The 18,423-nt window shown below is 39.9% G+C and overlaps 1 protein-coding gene across 1 annotated transcript; it reads right to left on the reverse strand.

The window, feature by feature from the left end:
* Positions 1–11: 11 nt before the first annotated feature.
* Positions 12–18,265, reverse strand: LOC121885465 (calcium uniporter protein, mitochondrial-like). The gene is made up of 8 exons (XM_042394957.1): positions 18,158–18,265; positions 3,479–3,548; positions 3,127–3,294; positions 2,067–2,171; positions 1,751–1,911; positions 1,462–1,665; positions 1,174–1,290; positions 12–280 (listed from the first exon to the last, which is right to left on the reverse strand). Exons 1-8 carry the CDS (start codon positions 18,263–18,265, stop codon positions 203–205), a joined length of 1,011 nt encoding a protein of 336 aa, XP_042250891.1. The 3' UTR covers positions 12–202.
* Between the last annotated feature and the right edge of the window lie 158 nt (positions 18,266–18,423).

Consider the following 18,423-nt stretch of genomic DNA (forward strand, 5'->3'; position numbering starts at 1 on the left):
GTCTCCCAGTGTTCAGGAAATACTTTTTATTTCAATAGTTCTCAGTGTTATACACCTGGCAACATTATCAAGATTGTAAACAAAACACCAAATGATATGGATTCCTGTTTAAAAATGTGCCATTATTAAAATAAAGCAGAAAAAGTGTTTTTGCTCTGGAGATCTACGTGTGAGTGACGACGTGTTCATGGCTTGGCTTCGTTCATGGCTTTGGCTGGATCTGTTCCAGTGGTAACTGAAGTTGAGTTGGATACCTCAGACGTTTCAGGTCGTCCTCCACCTGACAGAAAGACAGTCACACAGAACTCCATTATTAACAAATAATCCACTAGGATTTCAAGAAGGCGGTGGATCATAATTGTTATAGCCTCTTTTAATGATGAATGAATGAAGGTGCACTTTTTTAAAACACTTCTCGTTTCATTAGAACTTGTTTTTTGCTTATACATAGCTCTTATCTTGAGAAAGTTTCCACATTACTGGATATGAATGCTGGAAAGTGAGTCACTGGAATATTTCAGATGTTCTAGCTTACATTTTTAGGTGTGCTAGTGACATGGCAATGTCAGTGGGTCTGTCGCTCCACCACTTTGGTCCAGACCGAAATATCTCAACAACTATTAAATGGATTTCCATGAAACTTTGTTCAGAAATTCAGGGTCCCCATAGGATGAATCCTACTGACTTTGTTGATCCCCTGACTTTTCCTCAAGTGCCACCATATAGTTTTTATTTGTGGCTTGGAGAGAAATGTTTCGACAAGTACTGAATGGATTCCCATGAAATTTGGCACACATTCATGTTCCCTTGAAAATGAGCTGTAATCAATTTTTGTGTTGCTAAATACTGGCAAAACTTCTGACAGTCCCATTAGCCTGAGTTGGATTTTTGTGCTAATAGCATTACAGCTAGTATTGTCCTTTTCAGCCCTGCTAGCATTAGCATTTAGCTCAAAGTGCTGCTGTCCCAGAATGGCTGTAAATTCTTAATCTTGTTGCTATTACACTTAATAGTTCACAGTTAAACTGTAGCACATGTGCAGTTTACATGCTCCTCTTGGGTTTGTGTGCTTCCAAACATGTTAGTAAAGTGCACTGTGACTCTAAACTGCCTGTAACTGTAGCTAATGACTCAGCTAATGTGGGAATGTAAATGTAAAGTGAACAAACAAACCTGAGCCAGTTCATCCTTCAGTTCATTGTATTTGTTCACGTTGAAATTCTTCTTTCTGGCCCCCTTATAAAAGTAATGCAGGAACTGTCTGTCCTTAGCATCTGGATATACATAATCCTAATGGAAAGAAAAAAATAGGATTGCTATAAATCTGGGAAGATATAAAAAAAAAAAAATGCAAACATATGCATGATTTTTAGCTTAAAGCTAACTGGACAGTTTGTTGAATCCAAATTGTCTACAACTAAAGAACAAAGCTGAGGGGGGTCTCATGTCCCTGACACTTGCCTGCTTTGTAAGGACATAATAGCTGAAGGCTCCAATGCTGGTGGCGTAGGTGATGAAGTAAGTGACGGGCTCCATGACGTCCCATGAATAGACCCACCAGGTGAGCCAGGCCAGAGCACCGCCCTGCACAGATAACAGGGCCATGCCGATCCAAACAGCCTTGGATGTGTGGAACTCTGCTCTACGGGACAGCTGTGCCTTCATCTGTACAGTAATAATATAAGGAGAGTCAGGTTAGTAGCCAATTCGTAGAAGCCTGTCCAATAAAACTAACAACTGAACCACACACCTTCTCCAGAGGTGACAGCTCTTGTTTGAGTTTGTCCATTCTCTCAAGCAGCTGCCTCTCCTGCAGTAGGTGGTGTTCAGGCAGGTGAAGCGCTGTGTGCAGCAGATGCACGACATGCTTCATGTCCTCCAGCTCCATGGCATGTTCACTGGATGTGCACACTGCAACAGAGGGCACAACAAGGTGGATGAGGATGAGAAAGTGAGAGGAGTCATGCCTGGAGAGATAATCCCTCTTATTTATCAGCAGGACTACATGTAATTGAGAAGCACACAAAATGAGGATCATTTACGCCTGGAGAGAAATGTGTTTGTACCCTTTTCAGGAGAGGAGACATTATAAACTGCATCATTGATGACGAGCTGGAAGTCCTTGTCCAGCAGAGCATCTATCAGTGTGTTGCTGGCGACACGCTCTCCATCTGTAAGAAGAGGACAAATGACCAACCCAGTACTTTTATTGCAATCACATAACTTCATATTAATAGCAGAGTAAAATGGTTTTCTAACTCACATCACCAATAAACAGCCAACCATAAAAAAATAATCATAGAACACAATAAAATGCAAAACGGATCACAACTGCCTGAGAGGAAGTCAATAATACAGTCCTTTTAGTGCCAAAGTTCCTGTTTTTGTAACGATGCTTCCACTGCAGCTCAACTGGGAAACACTGACAGAGGAAACACAAAGAGGGAATTTGATGCTAAAAAGACTGTAAATGTGGCAGATATCCACTTGAAATGATTAACTCAGACTGCTGAAGCCTCATATAAGCTTCTGATAAACCTTTTAATACAATTTTGCACAAAACAAGAGCTGTAGAATTGTCCCCCATCACTTACATTGAAAGTGTATTATGAAGGGATCTGTTACTGGCCAGTATTAGCAGCAGAAATGATTACGTCAAGCAAAACCTAAGACAGACTTGAAAAATTGTGAACCTGTCCTTTAAGGCTTTAACCTGTGATGAGGGGTCAAAAATAGACATTGTTTCATTTAAAAAAGGCTGACCCATTTTACTACAAATGTCCCCAACAATTGACAATAAAGGCACATTTCCAATAACTGCTCTGTACTAAAAAGCAAAATACAACATATTATAGTGGGCAGATTACTGCTGCTACACTGAACCGTCTGTTATTCAGAGTCAATTAACTCTTTAAAGCCTTTAGGGTTAATTTTTGAGCAATTTAGCAAGACTTCAGTTAATGGTTTGTTAAATGATATTCTGCAGGCATCAGGTCAAACTACTCAGCTTTCCCAGCTTACACCTAACCTGCCAAACCAGTCTGCAACATAAATAGCTTCAACCAGTCTGACAACACCCACAGAATGTAATCAAACTGGTGTGTTTACAGGCAGCACGCGTCCTACCTTGGGAGAGCACAGAGGCGGCGGCTCCAGGGTCTTCTCTCTGCAGATCATCGATCAGGTCTCCCACACTCATCAGCATAGGCCTGAGGAAGAACAGACACTTCTCCTTCCTGGATGGCAACGGGACCTCAAGAACCAAACGGCCATGTTTGTACTTCAAAGACACATCTGAAACAATCAAATCAGAGGGGGGTTTCAGAGGGTTGAGCTTGCATTTTTATGTCTCAAGGCATATGTACATATCATTAAATTTGTCTTTTATCCAGCAGTAGGGATGAAAAGTCAATAAAGGGCGTAGCCATGTGACATGTAGAGGTTTAATTTTAATGTGGATGTAGTAACGGTATATTACCAGTGGAGGGTGGGAGTGTACTGCAGAAAAGAGCTTGACAATTTCCAAGTAGAGGCCGCGTCTGTTGAACCTAGAAAGAAAGACAGACAAAAAGGGAAAGAAAGAAAGAAGGAAAGAAAGAAAAAAGAAAGAAAAGAAGGAAAGAAAGACAGAAAAGAAATATCAGCTTGTCAGTTATAAGAGTTCATAAGTGCACCCCTCCCTTGGTAAACTGTCATGTTAGCAGACATCGGAGGGTAAACAGAGCCCAAACATCCTGAAAAGAAAGCTGTGACAAAGGATCACTTACAAGTCTGCCAACACGCAGCATCAATTGAGTTTTCTGGGCTTTGGCTCAGCTCTGAGAGTGCTTTTACGCTAATATGAAATTCTTCTATTACACTCACTTCCTTTTGAAATGCATTTCAATCCCCCTGCTTAAACCTTTTGTAATATGAACCACCGTTAGTGCAGATTCTGCTGATTAAACTGGCTTATTTTTGCTGATGTATGACTTATCATGAAATTTTAGGCTGTGGCATGTGGTGCTTAATGAAATGCCAGTGTGTCTCTATAAACAGTACTATCACTCTGCAAGACTGCGTGTCACGACTATAATCCTGATAATGGAGAAACACATCTGAAGGGAACAGCTCATTATTCTAGTCAGCAGGAGAACTTCTCTGTCCTGCACTTGACATTCCTTGGGCATAGTCCTTTTACTTTCTACTCAATAACTACGCCCACTTGGACGTGCATGAAGCCATAAACACAAAGAAAAGAATTTTAAAAAGGCCAAAGTAATTATAATATCAGCAACAATGATACTTATATGTTCAGAATATGAAGTGCTATGGTTAGACGTAACTAGAGCTGCAAATATTGGTTGATTAATAGAAATTGGCAACTATTTTGATAATCAATTAATTAGCTTTAGTCATTTTTTAAGCAAAAATGCCAAGAACGAGTTCCAACCACTCAAATAGGAATATTTTCTGTTTTTGAAACTGAATATCTTTGGGTTTCTGACTGTTTGGGCTAAACAAGACATGGGAATGTGGGAATTTATAAAGGGCATTTTTCACTATTTTCTGATGACTCATAGACTGAACGGTTAATTGATTAATCTAAAGAACATCTAACCAGATAAATTGCTAATCAAATTAATCATTTGTGGAAGCTGTAGGCATAAAAATAGTAATATTCAGAATATCAATCCTCCCTGTCAAACACATCCAGTTAGTAGTTTCCTACTAAAAGCTCTGAACACGCACTGCATCCTCCTGTTGCAACACTTGGGTCTTTCAACCACCAAGAACAGATTTGACTCTGGTGTTTCTTATTTAGCTGAGAGTCAGAGAGGTCCCACTTGATAACACCTTTCTCCAACTGACATCTCGAGGTGTGGCAGCACTCCCGCCCCTTTGTCCTCCAGCTAGAAGGATGTTCAATCAATATTACATTAAAAGAAGGGCCAAGGGAGTCGTCCATTTTTATGGGTAGAAAAGGAAGACAAGCCTTGAGAGTAGTGGAGAAGAATCCAGATGTGCAGTCCCACACACTCCACTGTTCTAGAGATGGGGCTTTAATAGATAAAACAACATTAACATACAACAATGAGCAACTGTCCACAGGAGGCTTTTGCCTGAGTGGTAACCTAAACTATGAACGACTGTGGCTAAAACCAGGAGGTGAAACAGAAAGAAACATTATGCAGCTTAAAACAGTTTTTGTTACCTCGGAATTACATAATAATTTGGATTTAAAGTATTTGTTAGATTGCTAATGAAATAGCGCATCAGACTGTGAAGGACAACGTGATTTTATAAATACTGTATGTCCCCAAAAGAGCCAAACATAGTGATCCCAATGAGACAAATTTGAGCAGCTCAGCTTGCATGAGATCTCCAGTTGTTATTATACAGAGGAAAGCTGTCACACAGCTTTACCATCAACGCATCAGTACACCAGCTCTCCATGGACAACGGAGAATAGGAAATTTTTAGGGGAAATAAATGAGAACAGATCCACGCTGTCCCTGAAACCTGAAAGATTCTTGTTAGTCTGTGACTGCTCATAGTTGAACCCAGACAGCAAACACATTACCAGCGTGTTAAATGGCCTGGAACTGCATAATATATGCCACCCCTACAGCTGCAGCCTCAGCGCTTCATTAAACAGAGTGGTGCAAGCGCTGGCTGCCAAAATACAGTGTTGGCGGGGAATAAAATGCTTATGCCATGTCACTGTCATTAACAAACGATTCATGTCGGAAGCAGTTTAACAGTGGAGTGAGTCGAGCAACATTTGCACTGTGCACATTGGTGCCCTATTAGGAAAACAGCAGATCTGGAGCTAAGTATCAAGGGAGAGGCCAGACTATTTGTCTCTTTACTGAATAGGAGTGTGTGTGTGTGTGTGTGTGTGTGTGTGTGTGTGTGTGTATGTGTGTGTGTATGTGTATGTAAGATCATTGACCAGAGTCAATTCAACAGCTGACTGACTCCAGGCCATTTAGTTATATGCTATGTGCACACGTACCAATACCGTTGTAAATCAACAGCACCTGGCTACTGTGGCACATAATGCAGCTTGAGACCTCTGTGATGAATCACAGTCCATTTCCAATGCCATACTCCTGATCCTGAGTTATTACTGCCTGTGACACACTGCATTATAAATACTGACCCCTTTGGTTCTCTCCATCAACAGCACATGCAGCAGTTAAAAGTGCTATTACAGAAATAAGAGAGAGTAGAACAACTATATTAAAGAACAATTTTACAGCAATATTTTCTATATTTATAGTGAGCAAAATCTATACATATTTAGGGGGAGGAGTGTTATGTGAAGGATAATTTCTAGCGTTAAGTTTCGAGCATTGAAAAGCAAAATAAGTAAAGTGTTAACAAGACTAAGAGTCTACAGCCATGCTAGCAGCCCTGTGAGGCTGTACTTACTTAGGTACAGCAGTGTATTGAGCTTAATGCTAACATCACTCTCCTAACATTCTCACAATTACAGTTAATATATTGATGATTAGCAAACGATTTCTACAAACATGTTAGCATGCTAACATCTTCTAATATTGTCACATTTACTAATAAACACAAAGTACAGCTGACGTTGATGGGAATGTTAATAGTTCTTCGGGTATTTGGTGTAGGTGCAAGACAACTTCAACCAACGCTCAACAAATCCATTGCCACATCCAATGATCTGCTATTGGCAGAAGTGATGTGGGCGCTGAAGACGATGGACTCACATTATTCGTACAGCTCATGTGCTAACACAGGTGAGCTTTTCAGAACTATGTTTCCCAACAGCAGAATAGTGGCCAAATTTAGTTGTGGGGAAATGAAGTGTGTGCTCCTCTCCACATTTGGAATTGCGCCCTAAAAACTGCTTGTTGTCGGTGAGGTGTCCGGACAGACTGGTTACGTAATGATGTTCGATGAAAGCCTGCACAAAGCTTTCACACTCAAACGGATGGATCTGCACATCCAGATGTTGGGGGGGGGCAGGTGGAAACCTGGTATGTAGGCTCGGAGTTCCTAGTTCCTAGCAACTGCTCAGGACATCTTAGAGTGGATGCAAAATATGCTCTCTGAAACCAGAATGAAGAACCTTCTGCAGTTGTCAATGGACGGGCCTAATGTAAATTGTGTGTGTTTTTGATTTACTTCAATCTGAGCTTGTCCAAGTCAAAAAATATCTGCTCATGCTCATGCAGACTGCACACTCTCCATAATGCATTCCAGGATGGATACAGGGCAAGCTGATGGGAAGTGGACCATACCCTCTCCATGCAGTATTGGCTCTTTAAAAACATCCCTGCACACAGAGAAGACTTCATAAAAGTCACAGGGTGCAACACACCCATGCTTAAATTCTGCCAACACTGACAGGTTGAAAGTGTGAACGTTTGTGAGAGAGGACTGATGCTGTGGCCTCGTGTGATAAACTACATCGATGCAGTCTCAAGAGGAGAATTACCAGAGCCAAAGATCAAATCTTTCCAGGAAGTCAAGAAGGCCTGTGCAGATTCATTTTTTCCAGTGACAACATCAATATTCCAGAGCATAGCCAAGCAAGTCACTCCCTCCCTTGTCCAATATCAAACTGATAAGTCAATGCTACCATACATGAGTACAAGCTCATCAAAGGTAATTATGTCCCCATTCTGTACTTTTTCAACCAATACTAATCAGATGATACTCATTAAAAAAGTCTTCAAACATAATACTATTGCCATTTCACTAAATTGAAATGGCTATCAACAATTTAGTTCAGCTGTAGAACTGATGAATGTAAAATACTGTAATGAAAGGTCTGACATTTAACCCAGAAGTAATGCCATCTTTAAAATAAGTATAATATTGATAAATTGTGTGTTTATATCCTTATTTATATCCACCATTGCTGGCCGGTTGTTTGGGGCAGCGATACTTCTTCATCTTAGTGACTCACTATCACCCTTGAGGTGTAAAGTGGTATTACGGGACGGGACAGACTGGTTAGCATGCTAACTTCAGTAGATATCTCTACAACACAATACATAGACATCTTTGACATAACGTCAAAACTGTTTCTTTACATTCTGTTAAAATTTTTTGTTAATTTTTGAATGTTCTAAACTAAATTTCTGGCCAAATCTTTCATAGTGCACCTTTCAAATGAAATCCCATCATAAATATCTTTGGCAATAATATCCAATTTTGCTCCAGTGATTATAAACAATGCACACAGAAAAATCAGTTTAAGCTATCACACATTGTCCGTCATTGTATCAATATTTTTAATGTATTTTATCCCATGAAAAAGTAATCTTGAACAAATATTTGTGGTTAAGACAGTTACCAAAGGAGCCAGTAAACTCAGATTAAGGACTGGGCCTTTAATAGCTTAATTTTCTCACAAGAAAAATGATGTAATAACATGACTGGAATAATGTTATAATGACCTATGATGAGCTAGTCAGCAATCACTAAATATTTTTTGTCTTACGCTTTATTCTGTCTGCAGGGCTCATGGACTGTTTCATCATGGAGAAGAAAATGAAAGAGGCTACCTCAATTAGGCCTAACAAAATCCTTCAGGTGCCTTTTTATCAAGCAAGCGAACACAACGATGCTTCTAAGTTGGACATTGGGTTTGCAGCAGAGACAGCACTCAGCAAACTGAAAAGTCAGAAGAATATCTCAGAAAAGCAGATGCATGAGATAAAAATGGACTGTAATACTTTCCTCACTTCACTCCTGCTCAAGCTTGTTAACAAGACACCTGTGCAATACCCCCTTGTTAGCAGCATGCAATGCCTAGATCCGAGACAAATGCTTGCAAACAAAGAGCAGTGTGTGCAGAAAATGAAGCAATTCTGAAAACCCTTGTCGCTGCAAATCAAGTGCAGGAGTCAGTATGTGATGATTTCTTGAGAGAGTACAAGCATTCTGTGATTTCTCTCTGGTCACTCCAGGGTTTTTGATCCCACCTCAGATAGAGTGGACACTCTGTTTCATGAGACCACTGGCTCTAGCACTGGATTCAAAAGACTCTGGCATGTGGTGAAGTGGCTCCATGCCACATTTTTGCTACACTGCTTGTTTTCCTGTCTTAGGACATATCAGACTGGAGCAAGAGCCTCATTGTTACACCCTATGATTGCTTCATAGGCCTACCTATTTTAAACTACTTAACTAAAGTCATGGAAATGGGGTAAAATATTGTGGAAATGTTTTGAAAATGTATTGTTAAAAATGTGTGGCAACCCTGATTTTAAGTTTCAGTTCCTATTCCTTTTTACTGATAATTTTAACTGAAATTTTGTGCATTAGTTAATATTTTCACCTGATGTGAGGAACACAGACATTACAAGACTTGCACATAAAAGCAAGAAAAGCTCAGCTCTGACACTGTTATAAAACTATCCATTACTGGAATAGCACTGAACATAATTAATCAAGTGTCCAACCTCTGAGCTACATATAATCTAATTTTCCATGGGGGTTACTCCCATGAAAGGAAACTGACACACCCATAGATCATAGATAACAGATAATGGGTTAAAGACTGAACCGCCTGAACAAGCCCATACACGACAAACACACACGTAACATGCAATCTCGTCACAAGATACTCATATAGCCTGCGGATAGGAGAGGGCCCTATCACATGATGACTAACATCACCACAGCTTCTAAACTGAGCATTTGTCTGATTATTATCAAAATAAAGCAAATTTCCCGATTACACAATTAATCAATATTCAGAGGGGTCGCTGTCTATCTCATTGCCCTTCGCAAATTTTGGGAGGCAGTTTTGGAGCTGCAGGGAAAATGCAGCACGCCTGCTCCTCATCATTCAAAACAATCAGCTGAAGGTATATTTACCCCTTAAGCTATGCATTTCTTATTTATGCCATGCCAACAAGCTAAAGGAAGAGAGAGAGAGAGAGAGAGAAGACATGGAGTGAAAACTGAGCAATATGGTGACAAACTGCCATCGCCCTCCTCCGCAGTAAAGCAGCCCGGGGCTTCCTGCTCGAGCAATGATCAGGGTTATCATGGTGACAAGCAGCCTCGTTTTTTTCCCTGCAGGTTGCTCCATTATGAATTCTGTCACAACTGAGCCATGGCCTGTTGCATCTACACTTCCTAAAGATTTCTGCTCCCACCTTCGTCAACGGTTTGATACCATTAAGCAAGGAGGAGGCGACTTTTCCGCAAATGTGATCCTAACAGAATGGCTTTACAGTATCTTGCTGGCATGACTCGAAGCAGGACGAATGGGAAATGTAAGAGTGTGATAAACGTCCTAAAGGGGTGAAAGACGAAGGTTGCCAAGAGGAGAAATTGAATTACTTCCTGCCTGCTGCCATAATGGCTAAGAACAGCCAGCAGCCTATCATGAAAATGATTTGCATTGAAGCATTTGTCTTCTGTTATCCAGATAATGGTCCAGTCGAGTTAGGAGGGCAAAGACAAAATACAGGGGGATGGAGATGACTGCAGGACAATGGCATGAAGGTATTGGAAAGACAAAGTTTGTTTGAGTATGCCACAGCATCATGTAAATTCAGGAAGATGAGAAATAAACCAGGGGGGAAAAAACACCTGGATAGAGATGTGAGGATAAAAAAACAAAAACCATGGATATATTACCCTAAAAAATGAGCCAGATTTAATTTATTTAATGCATGCCAGGAATGTGAGGATGGCCTTTAGTCAAGCAATTTTGATAAGTAGAGCCTGAAAGCTTTCTAAATACAGTAGTTATTCTGCCATGAGATGAAGATAATTGTCTGTTTGAAAGAACTTCTGATCTGTGACTTTACTGCAGCCAGGATGGGTGGTGCAGGCAGAGGTGGGACTTTTATTTATTTATACTGCACTTGTGAGAGTACAACTTTTGTTAAGACAGTAAATCATTGTTCATCACAAGTCGCCATATTTATTACTGACTCGCAACACACTGAGACAATCAATCTTCAGTCGGCAGACAGTACTTTACTCTGCAGCAGAGCGTAACACAAAGAGGGGGCTGAATACTGAAAGGAGGGAACAAAAAGGCGGGACACTGATTGAGGAATTCATGTGGTGCAAAGATTCAAAACAGGCATATTTAAATGGAGCAACTTCCAAAGCAAAATAACAACTTCCCTTCCTGAATTAAAATGCAAAACTGCCACAAAAACATTTCTTCTGCCAACTTGGATGAATCATATTTCCCCTTTAGTCACACATAGTCAAACAATGCATCATTGCAAGGTTGGGACAAGAAGTGCACTCAATGAATAACTAGTTTGTAGGATTAAGATCTTGAACTTGAACTTGAGTAAGGAAAGGTTTTCAAAATACATGCAATTGTGTTGTTTGACAGTTATATTGTCAGGCTGTTTTTTTGCCACGTTGAAGTTTATACTCTCACTACTTCTTATCACACTACAGTGCTATGAACCTTAACAGGGTTAGAGTGGGATTTTTATCACTAAAACACTGTTTCAGTTTCATTATTATCACGCATATTAAAACATTCCTTTGCCAAAAGGCTTTGTGTAAATATCTTGTGGCTCTATGGTTGTAATAGTTGTTTAATTTGAAGAATTCAACATCACATTTTTGGTCTGACCTGTGTCAAACCTGTTGTTGACAAGGCAGCATTTGACTTACTTATGTATCTATCTCAACCACAAGGGTAATAAACTGAAATGTCTTTGCATATGTGTTCATGGGATCAATAATGACTTTGCTCAAGCACACTGCAACATATTTAAATATCTCTGTGACTGCTGACGTAGAACAAACAGGTAACAGATCAAATATAATTTATGTAACTGTTTAGTTATGTTGTGTTGACTATCAGTTTATTAACATCATTTTAAACATTTATGAAAGACTGAGAACCAAGTGTCCATTAACATCTGAGGCCAGATGCATAAACGATGTGTATGCACAAAAACCATGCATACGCCATTTCCCGCACATAAAGTGGTATTTATAAACACAGAATGTGCGCACCTCAGACCTACTTTAGACCAGGCGTACATAGGGCTGTGCGATATGATGATATATATCGTTTGACGATAGAAAAACGTATATCGTTTCATTTTATGTTATATCGTTTATATCGTGGTGTCACAAATCACACTCTTTACGGCAATATCTTTCGTCATTTGATGACGCTTTGCATTCTTCCGCACAGTCGGATGTAAGGCAAAGGCAAAGGACGAAGGCAAGACAACATAAACAAACATGGAGGAGTGTGCACAGGAGTTGTGGAGCTCGTACCTAAGAAAGGGGCTAGTTCTGTCGTATGGACGTGGTTTGGGTATGAAAAGTCTGACACGGACCAGAAAACTAATTTTGCAAATTATGCCGCAGACCGGTCCCCTCGTCAAACTCAAACACCACTAACCTCTTTTACCACCTACGCAAAAGTCATATCAAAGAGTACGGGAAGAGTCTACGGATGAGAGCCACGAAAGTACAGCAGAGTGCTTAAGAAACCCCAGACTGAGACATTGCAAGAAGCTTTTGCCTGCGGCACACCATATAGCAAAGATTCACGGAGATGAATTGCGACCTACATCTGCAAAGAAATGGCCCCAATTTACATGGTTGAGAAACGGGGGTTTAGTGAGTTGGTGCGAATATTCAACGCAAGGTACACAATGCCAAGCCGAAAACACTTCACTCAAGTTGAGTTGCCTCATTTATATCAAGAGTGCCGGGCCAAAGTAGAGGAGGAAATCCACAAGGTGTTTAACTATGCTATAACTACAGATATGTGGACGAGCTGAACGACACATCCATATATGAGTTTGACTATACTCTTCATCCGAGACACTCTGCAGTCGGTGTTTACAGACAGGCTATTTCCCAGATGACCACGGGGGAGAAATGATAGCCAGAGGTCTCAGGGAAGCTCTCGAGTTGTGAGGTCTGCGTGAGGAACACCTAGTCTGTGCCACCACAGATAATGCCACGAACAACGTCCTTGCACTTCAGCTGAATGACTGGACATGCTTACAGTGTTTTGGCCACCGTCTTTATTTAGCCATTGGTGAGTGTCTAAAACAACGTAAAAATATATTTCTCTAATTATAAACCATATAGTAGAATTTTGCTGTCTTGAATGTCTATGTTGTTATGTGATGTGCCTGTTTAAAGCTTAGATGAATGGGGGTGCAGTCTAATTAAATCCCGTTTTAAGTGGGCTGTTTGCTACCAAACAAATCAGTATTTTTCCTAAACCCAGTTGTCACAAATGTTATTTACAGCTTAGTCTATCAATTTAAATTAACCAATTATAAATGGGATAAATGCAAGATGCATTTTAGACCAGCATCTTAGCATCAGCAGGAGGATTCATGTAAAATGTGATAAGAAATAGGCCTTTCCATGTGGTCACTTTATATAAAATAATTATTCATTGAATTTACAGAAAATGTGCTATATCGTGATATGTATCGTTATCAGGATATGAAATGACCTATATCGTGATATGAGATTTTGGTCATATCGCCCAGCACTAGGCGTACACATGTTTTTCCTAAGCGATCTGAGGGTGATGCGATGAGGTGGAGATGAACTATAAGGTGAGAAACGGAATCTTTTAGTAAAACATTGTTTATTTAGGTTGATAACCAGCTGCACTGACTATGTGATTTTTTTTTTTTTTTTGGCATTTACACAGGTATTTGTAAAATACCAATCAAAAGCACATTTTAGGTTAACACTGATTAATTACTTTTGTGTTTAATTTTATCATTATTTTAATTTACACAGAAGTCAATATTTTATTTTGCTCTTAATAATCTTTTTATTTTATCCTTAGTTGTGTCACACCTTGTTAAGTCAGTTTAGATATGAGTGCTACAAACGAATCGTTGATAACACCGCCGATGAAGGTTTACAGGTCCATGTGATAAATGAATGATATGGACGCTATAAAAGCTCGCACAGCTGCGTGTAATGAAAGCTATTCTGGCTGTTGGAGAACCTTGCCGTTGCAACACAATCTGTGAAAGTGCACTTCTTCTTTCCCATTTGTTTCATTGGCAGCTGTACAGACTGGTGGGCAGCAGGCAAATTGATATGAAAATGGCTGGTTCAGGGCTGGAAAAGAGGCTCGTGCACGTGCGCCCAGTTCCCCAGTGACTGAGATTCATAAAACTGAACCATGCATACGCACGGCTTTATAAATCTGACGAAAAGAATGCGTATGCATATTTCTGGCTTTGTGCATACATACAATTTTAGTCATGATTCTACGCAGAGTTTCATGCATCTGGCCCCTGGTATTAACATGCGACCTGGATCTGGATATGTTATCTGAATTATTACATTGGATTACCTGGTGTTAATAAGCATTATTGTTATCTCTATATGCAAATTAGATGGGTGGAGATGGTGAGTTGATGGAAGGGAAGCGATGCTGTTGTGGGTTCTTGTAAATTAACAGATGAAAACCCTGTGGACAGGTATAGACTCATTCATCTAGCATGGTGCTGAGCTAGAGCAGGAATAATGTGGAAAATATAGAAGGGATGACTGGTTTGTCTTCATTTATTAGTTCTGTTATACATTTAAATCTGTGAGCAAACGACACATTTTTCATTATGGCTTCCTCAGCTGTTCCTACTTTGTCATAGTCAGCGGTCAATTGCAGATCATGTGACACAAACATTTACATTTCTCAGTCTGCTGTGGGGTTTGCTTAATTTTCAATTTCTGAGGAGGAGCTGTCTGTAACTTTTGCTTGAGATAGCAGGAAGAATGCAGAGTTTTTCTTGTTGGGCGGATTAAGATTTAAATCGTATTTCACTGTACTGTTGCTCTGTTGAAGAATTTTCTTTATTGAGCAGCACTGGTCCACAGTTCAAGACCTTGATATCTACTGAGTGAAACACAAGTCTGAAAGACTCCCCGTGGGTTAGGCTATATCCATGTGTTTCTTCTGGGAGTTCAGTCTATTCTATTTCTGTGGATGCTGTCCTAATAAAAAACTACCTGGCATGGTTATGATTGACTCTGGGAAATAGGCAGGCCTTGCTAGAATGAAACCTCTTCCATCTTACAGTGTAATGCCAGTCCAGATGATGAAAGGTGCAAGACAGCAGATGGAACGAGCTGTCAGACAAATATGTCAACCCTTTCAGTGACAAAGTGATGATTGTCGCAGCTGTCTTGACATTCTGTGGTTTACCATTGCTCTGGAATAGCAGATATTTTTCTCTATTTGGGACATAAAATGTTCTTATTATTTCAGCACACTCGCAGTACCAAATATAAATGCAAAAGACAGGCAATAACAGAAAAACTATTTCCTTTTATTGATTCCTGTGTGGAAACCCACCTCATTGCTTGAAGGAATAGTTATATATTGGGAAATAAGCATGTTTGCCATCAAACACAGACAAATTAAATGATCCACATCAACTGTCTCTGTGCATCAAAGTCCAAAAGGTACAGTATGTCCGGAGCATGTTTAACCTGCTCCAAAACAACATGTGTTTTCATCGCCATATGTAATGCACTTTGAATTGCCTGTGTTTGAAAGGTGCTATATAAATAAAGCTGCCTTGCCTTGTCTTTAAACAAAAACTGGAAGTAGGAGGAACTGCTATCCTAGCTCTGTCAAAACTGGAAAAACTCTAAAGCTTTCTTATTCACATGTTGTGTCTTGTTTGATTCCCACATAGTCACCTACCTGGCAACCCCACAATGAGAGCAGAAGTTTTAATATCATGAGTGCAGCCATCTTGCCAAGCGGTTTGCAGAAAGGGCCCAAAGTTATAACTGCTCCTGAAACTATGACATCCCATTTTTAAGAGGTATTGCATATGCTCAATACACAGCACATACTGTGTATAAGACAGCTTTGGACATAAATAGTAGTTTCCCCACCTTCATCCTGTCAAACCTCATTAATTTAGTACTGAACCTCATACTGGATGCACAAAGATGAAATTGATATAAATTCTCTCATATGACTCAGGACAAAAATTACAAATAAATGTATTTCTCAAAATGACATACTTTTTCTTTTATCTCACAATGCATCCTCTATTCACTTTGATCTACTACAGGTCAGTCAAATTTCTTTTAGCTCTCTTGCCCTGCTTCATATTTCAAGCACCCTCATTTTATGTTTAACGGTATATCATTACAGCATTGACTGTACAAAAGAAACAAATTATCAACAGCACCACCACTTACTGGCATAAAATCAAAACTCTCTATACTTTATCTGCTTTAAGTGTTTGCCTTTGCAATCTTTTGCTCAAGGCAGCACAAAAATTACTGCAGATGTTAGAGCGCTTTATCTCCTGTGAACTCTCAGTGGGCGTAATTGGCTCATTTTATAATTTTATAAAAGAAATATGACATAGGAGAATTGCCTTGGCTACCGACACAAGAACATATCTCACTTCTAACCAGCTCCTGCCATCAGCTGCTCACACAGCCCAATATTGCTCACACTGGATTATAGCTGCTGTTTTAAAAGGCAGGTATCAAACCAGTGAAGTGGCAAGGATTGGCAAGTTAACCAGATCTGTGAAGGCACAATTCAAACCGGTCAAAACTGATTGTGGACACTGCACTTACTAGTATTTTGTCAAATATCTAAAACTAACATTTTGTGTGCAGAGGAGGTCACTAGGAAGACTCTCCCAGCTTCTGGATTCACGGAATTAAACAGGCACTGAATCAGCCCTTTTTTGACTGTTTTAATGCGATATTCCACAAACATCCACATAAAATGCACAACATAAAAGCAGCGTCTTTAGCTCAGTTTGCGTGGGAACATGACAATGTGTGTGGGACATAATGAGCATTTTTCATGTTTGGGGTGTTTTTTTATGTGTCTAACAAGGGTCTACTGCTCAGAGGGTACGTATAGGTTTGCTTATGCCATTTGAAAAGAAGAAAACTGCAGCTCCTATTTTATATATGGTCCAGCCTAAAAATAGAACTCATCTTAGTCAGTCTTCCATGCAGGCGTGAGTCATGACCCATCTAGATTTTTTTTTTCCTCCCCTCAAAGTGTACGCCAATGTCCACTCGATATTTGCAAAACTGTCATGGCAAATATACCCTGTTCTCTCTGCACTAGCAGGCAATTGAGGCATCCAGTGGGGATCGTGCTGCTCAGGATTTAGCTGACCTCTGCTATTTCTTGCCATGCATGATAAAATTGATCATAAATAAAGAAAATTGGTCATTTAAACTGACCCATTTAACTACTCATCAATAAAAATTTTTAGTCAAGCCACACCACAAGAACCTCATGATAATGCTCTGACACAATTTGGGAGTCACCTTATGTAGATTTTCCCACCTGCAATACATTCACACAAGCATATATGCATTTATTGATTTGTGCAGAAAGACATTTGCCTTGTATCTTTAGTAACGAAGTAATAGAAACAGATCTGATGATGCACAATACTGACATAGGATACCATAAGATATTGATCTTTATCCTGAACTTGCTGAAGGCTGCACAGTATAGCAATGCTGGTGATGTGTGCAGGGATTGTGTAGAGCAAGGCAAGTCTCTGCTTAAACTTTAGAAGTATAATTAGCAACTTAATCATGGTCGCTCCCTCCAAATGGCTGACTGAACAGCATCCCCACAGGAGTAACAGGAGTTAGTGATGAGATAATGTTGTAATGATAAGTCATGTAGTCATGTTTAGCCTACCTAAACCACAGTAGAGTTGGGTAATGCACTTGAATAATTAATGTGTTTTTCAGTTGATCCTTAGTGAAAATTACAGGACACAAACATAGAGCTATAGTGACAGAAACAGACACCCTTCTCCACACCCATGAATACCTCTAAACAGACAGAGGGAGTGTGGATTTTTTTTTTACCATGTTCAAGCACTTCTCCAACATTTAGCTTCAAATAAAAACAACAATATCAGGTTTATGTGAGATTTTAGAAACTGGGGTTAGAAAACTAGGCTGCTGTTACAGAGAATAGGTAGAAAAAATGCCCTCTTTCAGCAGTGCGAAAAATGGTCTGAAGTTAGCTATTCAAACCGACCAAATACACCAAAGTACAGTGTGTTATGTTCGAAAAAGCAGGAAATTAGTTCACCAGGCAAAGCCCGTCAGCCTAAAACTGCTGTATAGTATACTGTATAGTTATCTAACGACGAATTGCACGATTGCCAAAATATTAATTTACCTTTTGAAGAAATGTAGCCGGACGAGTACTTTTGAGAGTGCAGTGAAGAGGCTGAAGACTTCCCAAAAGTCTCGACGCAACTTTGCCGACCATCCGAACCGAAGCCATCGTCAGCCGTCAGTTAAACCGTGTTAGCCGTATGGTTGAAGCATTCCGGGTGAAGATACTTCCGATATGCGTGTGCGTCGGAGCCCGATAAACCAGGCGCAAACTGGCTGCTGTCTGTGTAAATATCAACAGACGAGACGACGGCTGCGGGACAGAGG

This window comes from Thunnus maccoyii, chromosome 2 (assembly GCF_910596095.1).
Source record: "Thunnus maccoyii chromosome 2, fThuMac1.1, whole genome shotgun sequence".
NCBI lineage: Eukaryota > Metazoa > Chordata > Actinopteri > Scombriformes > Scombridae > Thunnus > Thunnus maccoyii.